Below are 10,879 nucleotides of genomic sequence, written 5' to 3'. Positions count from 1 at the left end.
TATCTATCTATCTATCTATCTATCTATCTATCTATCTATCTATCTATCTATCTATCTATCTATCTATCTATCTATCTATCTATCTATCTATCTAAACATATGCAGGTGATGGGTACACTTCGGGACCTCCAGTTTGCACTGCAGCTCAAGATTGAGGAGCTCCGTCAGAGGGACACACTAATAGATGAGTTAGAGCTGGAGTTGGACACAAAGGACGAACTCATCCGTAGGCTGCAAGAAGAACTAGACCGCTACAGAACTGCCCTCTCCCTCCCTGCACCCTCCGCAGTCGTAGCAGGTGTACAGGGTTTGATGCTTTTTAATGTGTGATATCTTGGGAGGGGCAACAAGTGCCACAAGCTTTAACCTGACCTAGAATCCTGACATGCTGTGTGTGTGCGTGTTGTTTTTCTCCTACTGTAGCTTCTGCAGCTCAAATTGAGGACAACCGGAGTGCAAAAAGGCAGACAGTCATTTCAGAGCCCTTCAGTCCAGACCCTATGACAATCGCAGTGGTTTCACACAGAAGCTGTGACAAAAGCCAGGAGTAAGAGCACGCGCTGTTCCCTCAGATCATACCAGCTCTGAGTGAAAACTCTCACTCTTGTTGACTGCTAATCAACAAGTATCCCTTCAAGACCTCTTGCAAGCTTTCAGCAGACTGCGTTCAAGGTGATAAATGACCAACAGTGTGACATATGCGTCATGTCTTTATATCCTCAGATCTCGAAGGCTGATCCAGGCGGCGCTTTTGAAAAATGACTTGTTGAAGAACCTTGATGAAGAAGAAATCAAGGCAGTCACTGCCTGCATGCGCCGAGCAACCATCAATCAGGGCTGCTTTGTTTTCCAGGAGGGCACCTCCGGGGATCAGGCTTTTGTTTTGGAAGGTAAGTCATTGTCTTCTTAAGATCAACAACATTCACCTCACTTCAAGTTGTTTATCAGGACTTAGCCTGGATTGTAGGTGCTCCGTTGCAAATGTGATTACATTCTTCTCTTAAAATTTCCATTCTGTTGCGTTCTGGCTCGGGCTGTTGATTTGATTGGACACGATTGCATGCCACTCTGAAGCACAGTTATGAAAATGAAAGGGATCTATGCTGTTATTCTGGGCTGAAATCTAAGGAGGTAGCAGAAAAAATGGCTAATGGTTCCTTGAAGAGGTGAAACTGTTTGCAAGGTGCCATCTCCCTGCTTTATTCTACAGAATGAACTGTGTCTACACTGAACCTCTCACCCTCAAACACACCACATCATTTGACACAAAAGTACACAGCAAGCATTTAAATGTCTGTACCTTACATAACACTCATATCCCATGAACTCCAGTAGCAATCTGTGAAAACGGAGTGGTTCAAAAGTTCAGCTTCCAGCAGGACAATGGCATTAAACTCAGAGCTACAATGCGACTGTTTAGTTTAGATCAAAGTATGCTCATGTGTAGTAGTGGCCTAGTCAAAGTCTAGACCCAAATTCAATTGAGAATTTGTAAAAATCATTAAAACTTATTTTTACATATGATTAAGATGTTTCACAAAGACTGTACAGCTCTAGCAGAGACATACCCTAAAGTACTTCCTTATGGCCATAACTGCAGCAAATATTAACTTTTAAGTTTTTTCAGTGATGAATAATTTTGAAAACCACATATCCTTTCTCTTCTACTTCACAATCGTGCACTACTTTATGTTGGTCTGTCATTTAAAACCTCAATGGTAATATTTTTTATGTTTTGCTAACATGAAAAGCTGCGAAGATGTTCATATGATGTTTCAATTTGTCTATTTTCTTGGCAGAAGGAAGACTGGACGTGACAAAAGATGGACAGAAGGTGCTCACCTTTGAGCCGGAGGACATGTTTGGAGAGGTGGCGCTCCTCTACAACTCCACCCACACCTACTCTGTCTCAGGTAAGCGTTATGTTGACGTCTTTTTACAACGAAATACAATTATCACTCGAGGAATGTCACAGGGGAAAACTGATGAGGGGGGGCCCTATTTCATTCATTTTGACTTGGACGGAAAAATAAATAATTATTGTGAAGATCACAAGAATACAGAGCTCTTGTGCGGTGTGAGACCGAGGACGGCTGTGGAATTTAAAATCAAAGACGCTTTTGAAATCATAGACAGCACTGCGCATTCACATGTTTCTTTTTTTCTTTTTTTCAGAGATGTGGGGAATTTCAAACATGCAATAGTTTGCTTCATAAGCCAGCGGTGTTCTCCCAACAAGCATGCATTAGTCAGAACATTTACAAAAAATAGGCGCTCTGAAAATATCATTTAGCTCCCATGTTTTAAAAAAAAAAAAAAGTGGACAAATCCTTTTAACACAAACATTGCTCTTTCATTTCTTCCCCTCATCCGATCTCAGCCCCTGTGGGAAAAAACTTTCTCGGCTGTCACCACAGATATCTGGCCTGGTTTCACAAATAAATAAATATTAGCTGCGGGTAAACAGGCTGTGGAAGCGGCTGGGATCAGTGTAAATGGAAGAAACATCACTTTATTTGCCATCGCTGAACATCTAATTCTCTCTTTCAGCTGCTTTCTTTATCTTGAGAGCAGCCAGCCATTCCAATTTACCACTCTCAGCTATCTGTCTGCTCCCTGGTAACAATCCTAAACTCACGGTGACAGCCTGTCCTCCTTTGTTCCCTGCCCATTATTGTCATCCTTTCCCTTTGGATTCGCTCAGGGCCCACCGTGCTCATCTCCTTCCTGACCTGAAAATAGTTTCGCTTTGTGTTTGACGCTGCCAGTGAGGCTTCGGTGTGGTGATACAGGAGCAGGTGATCCAAGTCAAACAGATATACAATGACAATTCAATAGCATTAGTAAACATATGTTTTTTTTTTTTTTTGTATTTTGTTCCATTACAACCAGAAACTTTAAAGTATTTTTATTGGGATTTTTCTGTAACGGACGTAAAATAGTGGGAAAACCTGTGCATGGTACACCCTGCTCAGGTAGCTTATTATTATTACAGTATTAGTGGTGGGACTTGATTAAAATGTTTAATCGAGTTAATTGCAGGGTCTGTATTTAATCGCACTTTATTGACAAAATGAGCATCATTTTCAATTCAAAAACTCTTAAGAGCTCAACAACAAATTTTATTATTTTTAATCAGTTTTTAGGTTATTCAACTATCAGATTGGTGTAAAGTGATATTATAACCATTCAGCTTTCAAGTGTTTTAGGAACCCACAATCGTTCATGGATCTTTGAACAAACACTTCTGTAGAAATTTGGACTATGGAGTGGGGACATCTGTTCTTGCTGCAACATGTTGTGCATTGAGATGGTGTTTTAGGCTGGAATGGCTCTGGTGATGGACTCCTTTTAGCACATGTGGAGTGCACCATCCATAGTGCTTTAAGTGTAGGCAATAAGCTCAACCTTTGATTTTTTTTTTTCTCATTCTTCCCTTTTGCTGAATTTCAGGCATAATAATGGAGAAGGGTGGTTGCTTAAATGTGCCATGAGGAGAAGCTTTAGATTCATGAAAATAATTGATCTTTTTACTGGTAAAAAAAAAGAAAAAAAGGAAAATGTGAAATTCATGTGTCTTTTATTTTAAAACTTTACAATTCTGTGCTAATTTGTGTTTGTCTGTCACACAAAATATATTATAATTTGTAGCTGCATTACGACAAAATACGAAAAAGCTAGAGGTCTAAATGTTTGCAAAGCTTCCTATGGGAGACAACAGCATAAAGACTTGCGCCAAGAAAGACCCGTGTGACTTGAACGAAGTAGATCTGAAATAAAAAGCAGTAGCCACCAATGAGATGTCATGTGGTGATAAATTAGGAGCACAGAGAGAATATTCGAACGGGGAAATTAAGATATCAGGGCAGAACCATCTGATTAGATATTGGATGTAATTAGAGCGTCTCGAGGACATCTACTTCCGTTTGCAGGAAGCTTCCGTGAACCAATCAATACGGGTCATTATTAATTTACACCTCTTTCAAACTCTATTATAAAGAAAGGGGGTATTTATGGTGGAGGGAATTAGATTAGATTTATCTTCAGTGTCCTCTGTACGAGGAAAAAGGGAGACATCTTTAATGCAGCCCTGACCTAAGCTGTCTGAGTGCACAGCCGAAGCTTTGCTCTTCAGCCACAATGGGCTGCGGGCGGCGTGAGTCTCTGCTATTGTCTACAGTGTTTATATCAGAGCGCCCGTGTCACTGACACAACCTTTATCATTTCCTCTTGCCTTTGTCTTTTGATCTGCAGCACAAACAGACAGCAAGCTGTGGGCTATCGACCGCAAGAGTTACCACTCTGTTCTCACACAGTGTGGCCTCAGCCACCTTTCTCATTCAGTGGAGCTGCTGAGAAGGTGAACGTCAGACCCTCGAAACTCTAAATATTGTCTGCTGCTTCTGTTTATTCTGTACTCCCGGATCTCTATTGTTGTTTTGTTTGTAAGAAATCACTGAAATATAGATTAGGATTTTTCTTCTTTTTTTTTTTTATGAAAGTAAAAACTTATTTTTATACATAAAAAAAAATTATTGTGTCTTTTTTGTGTGTGTGTCTGTGCAGCATTCCCTTTCTTCAGTCGTTGCCAGACGATGTCATCAGTAAACTGTTTGATCAGGTGCAAGAGGTACAGATTGATTTTTTCTTTCTTTTTTTTTTTTAAACAGAATTTGGTAACATTTTCAGCTTCAATCTTCCTTTGTGTCTCGTCTGTGGAAAAGTGAAGACATTCACTGTCCTTTTCTTTTCTTGCTTTTTAAAAAAATTCCTCCTGCTGTAGACAAATTACTCAGATGGCGACTACGTCTTTCGACAGGGAGCTGTCGGAGACACCTTTTACATCATTAGCAAAGGCCAGGTAAAGTTAAATGTTCTCTAACAGCAGCTCAGCTAGAAAGAGTCTTTCAGAGAAATGGGCTCAGACCGAGTCCAAATGTCAGAGCAGCAATAGTAATTATTTTATGATAGGGAAAATAAACTGTGCCTCTTTTCTGCAGTGTTCATCACCATTTTTTTCTTTAGGTGAGTGTGACAGAGAAGAAGCCAGGCCGTCAGGAGCAGATCGTTTTGGCCGAGCTCTCAGAGAGACAGTGGTTTGGAGAAAAAGCTCTTTGTGGGTAAGAAACAGAGTTAGTGAGCGTCAAAGATATCACTATATAAAGAGAGTTAATTAAATATGTATACACACATGTCCCACTTTGTTACAATGACACAACCTATTGGCACAAATCTGCCAATCACATGGGATTAACATTTTCTGAAGTTCAAACTGAGCATCAGGGTGAGGAAAAGAGGAATTTAAGAAACTTTGTACATCACTGTTTGTGCCAGGCAGGTTAGTCTTAATGTTTCACCTCAAAAACACAAAATCTTACTATTGTTGTTTTGAGTAAATAATTCCTTTAATATTGATGAAAAAAGTACTTGTTCCATTTTTACCTATGACAAGATATTTTTCCCATGTTATATGTGAGATAATCTGCCATTGGAACTAGGACTTTGTCATCCATATTAAAGAATTATTCACTTAAAACAAGCTCCTGTTTCTTGCTGAAAAGCTACTTGTAAGTTAGTTTTGTCTTACTTCAGGTGTACTAAGATATTTGCACTAGAAATTGACTTCACATTGACTTCAAGCATTTTTCCTGCCATGTGCCATCTTCATCCAGAAATGTTTCTCTGTTGGACCTGTTAACGCTGACAGCTGTATGTAAAACTTTCTCCACTTTGAGCGTTGGGGCTCCAACTGTTTCTCCGTCATGATAGGCACAGATGGTAACGGTCTCCAAATCGTTCCTGTTCATTCTAACCAATTTTCTTTAATCTGTGGAACAGTCTGTATCTTTGGGGCTGGGGTAGCACATCTGAATAATTTTTACTTATGTACATATGTTAAAAAGCAAGGATCTTTGCATCTTCAGTTGATGTGTACTGTCTCTGGAAGATTTAATATATTTGTGAATTTACAGCTTTCTTTCTTGGTTCTTTACTGACTTTCTGAATGTTTCTGTTGTTTAGAGTATTGGTCAATCCAGTGGGTGTTGTCAAACCGATCATTACTGCTTGGAAGATAAACTTCCTGCAGCTCTCAGTCATAACCACTAATAGGAAAATAAAAAGCCCTGCCCTAACCATCGATGCTTCTTGTTTATAGATTATGTGTTCATATCTGAGTTTCTCTACAATCTTTGAATCTGTGTAGAATATAAAGAATAAATTCTAATCTGTGCAGCCAGTTCTTGGTTTTAAAAATGACCTCACAGCCTAAAAATGAATTACTTTCCTGCAGTTGATGAATGCATGTCTGATTCTTATGTGTTAATTATATTCTTATGATTTTCTTTATTTCTCTCTGCTCTCAGAGAAACCATCCAGCCTGTAAATGTGATGGCTATTGGAGAAGTGACGTGCTTGGTAATAGACAGAAGGTAAGGTGACAATCTGGGCAGACTAAATAACGTGCATTTGGAGAGTATCTGATTCAGTTTCTATGCTCTTATGTGTTGCATACATACTCTGATTCTTTTTGTCCAGAAAAATGAGGAATATTCACTACTTGCTTGCGTTTCAGGACCTTTAGAGATGTTATCGAAGGTTCAGGATCTGACAGCCCTCCACAGCTGCAGCAGAGCAATGAATCAAAAGTCGAGTGAGGAGCAACGCAGTAGCACCTTATTTTACATCCATAGAAAAACACAATTTCATCTGTATTTTCCTCCTCAGGCCAAAGGAGGATCCTGCCTCCCTGGCAGCTTCCACCTTAAGCGATTTCCAGATTATTCGTACCCTGGGACTCGGGGAGTTTAGTCACGTGGATTTGGTAAAGAGTTGATCTCTCGCTCACAATCGCACCGATCCCAGAGCTCCTGCCTCATTGAGATTCTTTCTTTCCACAAGGTTATTGATTTTTTTCCGCCCCCTCCCGCCCCCTCCATTGCTTTCAGGTGCAACTAAAGAGCAACACCAGGTGTGTTTTTGCCATGAGGGTCCTCAAGAAGAAGCTGATTCTCAACAGCGGTCAGCGAGAGCACATTCTGAGAGAGCGCAGCATCCTGATGGAGGCCCGCTGTCCATTTATTGTCAGGTATCACCCATTCAGCAACTCGTTTCAAAAAATTGCGAAAGTATTTACACCCTTTAAACGTTTTCACACTTTGTAATGCCACAATCATAAATCTTAATCTGTTGGGATTTTTTATTTTTTATATTTTTTGGAGAGACCAACTCAAATAACACATAATTGTAGCAACGTTTGAAAAAGTGGGTTTCAAGCTTTTTTTAGGTGTAAAAATCTCAGTGTGGCATTTGTTTTTTTAAACCACTACTTCGAAGGCCTCGAATGTTTGTTAGAGAACAATATTACGCAAAAGGCATCACGAAAACCAAAGAACACAGCAGAGAGGTGCACTGATTGAGCACCTGAATGTTAAAAGAGTATGGGACAACTGTATACCTACCAAGACATGACAACCCACCCAAACTGACTGGCTGTTCAGGAAGAGAAACAGCTGTAAAGGCCTTGGTTGCTCTGGAGAAGCTCATCACTGCACAAATAGAAGTTGTGCACAGACAGGAAAAAGGCAGAGTCAGATTAATGGAGATGATAATTTATTGGAACGAAACTCACAAAACAAGAGACAAGCACAAGGAGAGCTGGGGGACGCCCTACAGGAACAATTAAGAAACAGGAGTACAAGAAAGTTAGCATGGATGTGCACAACAAAGGAAGATCTGACAAGGAGGTGATTCAGCAGACTGACCCTTAAATGACAAAAAGATGATTAGGCAACAAGATAACTATGAGATTAATTGAGAGAATGAAGAGTAGATGCGTGAGTAACAAACTAACAAGCTGAGGGAAAGTGGCTAATTGACACAAAATAACACCAAGGGAAACTCAAGGGAAAACAAAAGGATCAAACTAAACCAAAAGCTAAAGTCTAACACTAAAATAATACAAAGTATAATTTTCCTTCAGGTAATTATGCATCACTTTTATTTGTCTACCAAATAAACCCCCTTTTAAATACAATACATACAAGTCCATTAAAGTGGTTACAATACGAAAAAGGGGGAAACATTCATGTAGAATGGTGACTTTAACAATTTTCTTTATGTTTTGACTACAGACTGTACAAGACGTTCAGAGATGCTGACCATCTTTATAGTTTGACAGAAGCTTGTCTGGGTGGGAATTTGTCTCGCCTCCTCAAAGAGAAGTGAGTATGTGAAGCTGCAGCGAGGTCACATTTTATAATGTGCACTGAAAATAATCAATGCCAGGCTCACTGTTTTCATTCAGACTTTATTACAATGAAACAAAAACCACTGATTGTTTTGGCTTTTGTCACGTCACCTTTTGTTGCTGGTTGTAATGTATTCTGCTTTGGTCAGTCACAGCTGCTTTTATTGATTTTCTCAGACTGATAACTCCTCCTTTATTTTTCAGAGGATCCATAGACGACGGCAGCACCAAGTTCTACACAGCTTGTGTTGTCGAGGCCTTGAGTTTTCTTCACTGTCGAGGAGTCGTATATAGAGATGTCAAGCCCGAAAACGTCGTTCTGGATGAGCAGGGTTATGGCAAACTGGTAACTACCAACTGATTCAAGCTCAGCGTTTTACCGTGGTAATGCTGACCGCATGGATGTGTACCGTAGATTGGCTCCAGATGTCTGAAGCGGGTTGAGGTGGGTAAGAAGACGTGGACGTTCTGCGGCACTCCGGGCTACATGGCGCCTGAAATCATCCTGAGCAAAGGCCACAGTACATCCGCAGATCTCTGGTCTCTGGGTGTTTTTGTGTTTGAGCTTCTCAGCGGTAGGTAAGCTTTTAACGTTTGAGGAGCCATTATTTGTTAAAGTGTTGTTGGGGATGATCTTAAAGTAAAAAGTCTTGTCAAGAGACATGACATCTTGGGGGTTTTTCACATTCAGACTACAACCACAAACTGTGCATGCTTTGTTGAGATTTATTGTGATACAAAGAGAAATCTGAAAAGGTTATGGATTTGTCATGAGCTCGTTTACTCTGATTAGTGTAAATAAAATCTAGGGAGCTGGGAATTGGTAAATTAGTAAGTAGGAGTTCATTTTTATGGTAGATTAGAGAACATTAGTGAAGGAAATGCATCGTGAAGACCTGTGAATATAGCACTTAAATTTCTCCAAAGTAATGGAGAAACTTAAAGTTGGAACGTGTTCTGAATCGTCATCCAGAGCGTTGAACATCTCACAAAGATGTTCATTAGTTATTCAAAAAAGAAAACTTATGGAACACGAGGAAAAGCATTCTTTAGTCACATGGGACCAAAGCTGAACTTGTAAAACATTATATAATTTGTAGAAAACAGTCAGAGGCGCAATGGAGGGGTTCTGAAAAATATATGCTAATGTGTTAGAACCTGAAATCCCTGGATTTGATAACTGCACATGGATACTCTTCATCCAGTCTAAGTTTGAGCTGTTTTGCCAAGAAGAAATAGAGCAAAGAAATGTAGCCATATTTGTCAAGCAGGGTTTGATGTAAAAGCTGGCAGATGCCCCTTAAGGCTGTAATTTCAATGTAGTTCTGCGAAGCTCTGACTAAGGGCTGAACACAAATTAAAAAATTAATAATTAAAAAAAACATTTATTGGTTTCTTTCCACCTTAGAAATGTCCATCTCTATTTTATCTGCCACTCAAAATCCATATAAAATGCATTCGAGTTTATGGTTGTAACCATACATAATGTGGGAAAATTCAAGGGGTGTGCATACTTTTTGCGCATCACTGTAGATCAAAGGTTCCCGACCGGATGGTGTTTCTCTGTCCAGGCTCCCGTTTGATGGCTCTGACCCGCTGAAGGTTCTCACCGCCACTGTTAATGGCGTCGATCAGATTGAATTCCCAAAGTCATTCCGCAAAGATGCCTGCGATTTCATACAGAAGCTTTGCAGGTATAAATACTTTCTAATAAGAAAAAACAAACAAACAAATAAAACAAAAATAAAAAGCTGTATTTCGATGGATTTTAGTGTTTCTTCATCTTTATCCCGCTTCCATCACTTGAGGACATGAAGTGGGTGATTAATTCATTGCTTGTTTATTTTTGTTTTGCTTTTCATCACCCAGGGGCAACCGTTCAGAGAGACTGAGCAGCCAGAGAAACGGGGCCAAGGCCATTCAGAAACACAAGTGAGAGCATGGATTGATTTCATTAAATACAGATTCTGGGCTCTGCTTGGAAACGCAGTGTTGCCGATGATGATGATGATGATGATGATGATGGTACTCTGTTTTTCTTCAGGTGGTTTGATGGATTCAACTGGGATGGACTCTGCAAAAGGAAATTAACCCCTCCACTTATTCCAAAAGTATGACATAATGAGCTTGACTCACTTAATTTTCTGTTTTGTCATACATTTTTTGTTTGTTTGTTTGTTGTTTACTCCGCTGTTTTGCCTTTCAGGTCAACCTTCCTCTGCAAAGCGCTACATGCGCACTTTACCCTGCAGAGGCCGTGGAGCTCTGTACGAACTGGGAGGATTTCTGACAACAGATTTCAGACCGAGACCCTTTTCCTGAGGCAGTACCTGCAGATACTGCTTTGAGACATTAACCACCCTCCTCCGCCCGAAAGCTTAGACTGTTTCAGGCGCAGAAAACCTTTATAGATTTACACGCATAAGAATTCAGTGATTTTTTTCTTCTTCTTCTTCTGCAAGTCCAAAGAAAACCAATAAACAAATATGTTGTACGAAACTTTCCCCCCCTCTCTCCCTCTTCAGTGTTCATTCTTGTAGTGAGACTTGTGGGGCGGTGTCTTCCTAAAAAGTAGAAATGGACCCAAAGGCTGACGTCTGCTCCTGTTCAAGATTTGCAAACAAAATCTCC

General features: G+C 40.0%; 1 protein-coding gene across 3 annotated transcripts; it reads left to right on the top strand.

Annotated features, from left to right (window-relative positions):
* The first annotated feature begins 108 nt into the window (after nt 1-108).
* Nucleotides 109-10,747, top strand: prkg1l (protein kinase cGMP-dependent 1, like). 3 transcript variants are annotated; one of them, XM_007563430.2, is made up of 19 exons: nt 109-298; nt 424-547; nt 724-890; nt 1,800-1,913; nt 4,255-4,360; nt 4,567-4,630; nt 4,784-4,861; nt 5,026-5,120; nt 6,366-6,431; nt 6,575-6,652; nt 6,727-6,823; nt 6,948-7,087; nt 8,133-8,222; nt 8,453-8,594; nt 8,664-8,827; nt 9,820-9,942; nt 10,118-10,180; nt 10,293-10,359; nt 10,455-10,747. In XM_007563430.2, the coding sequence occupies exons 1-19, from the start codon at nt 109-111 to the stop codon at nt 10,536-10,538; spliced, it is 2,052 nt and encodes a 683-aa protein (XP_007563492.1). In that variant the 3' UTR covers nt 10,539-10,747. The 3 variants fall into 3 exon arrangements, with proteins under 3 accessions (XP_007563492.1, XP_016532774.1, XP_016532779.1); XM_016677288.1 differs by having other exon boundaries at nt 109-307; XM_016677293.1 differs by lacking the exons at nt 10,118-10,180; nt 10,293-10,359; nt 10,455-10,747 and having other exon boundaries at nt 109-307; nt 8,664-8,823; nt 9,820-9,934.
* Nucleotides 10,748-10,879: the final 132 nt, after the last annotated feature.

The sequence above is a fragment of the Poecilia formosa genome, unplaced genomic scaffold, assembly GCF_000485575.1.
Source record: "Poecilia formosa unplaced genomic scaffold, Poecilia_formosa-5.1.2 Scaffold5, whole genome shotgun sequence".
NCBI classification, from domain to species: domain Eukaryota; kingdom Metazoa; phylum Chordata; class Actinopteri; order Cyprinodontiformes; family Poeciliidae; genus Poecilia; species Poecilia formosa.
This window is presented reverse-complemented; position numbering and strand designations above follow the sequence as displayed.

Bases quoted from the DNA above. Each gene is read 5' to 3' on its own strand.
- prkg1l (XM_016677288.1), top strand. From the start codon at position 109: ATGGGTACACTTCGGGACCTCCAGTTTGCACTGCAGCTCAAGATTGAG. The intron at 548-723 runs GTAAGAGCACGC...TTATATCCTCAG, and splicing joins AGCTGTGACAAAAGCCAGGA to ATCTCGAAGGCTGATCCAGG. The intron at 6,824-6,947 runs GTAAAGAGTTGA...CATTGCTTTCAG, and splicing joins AGTTTAGTCACGTGGATTTG to GTGCAACTAAAGAGCAACAC.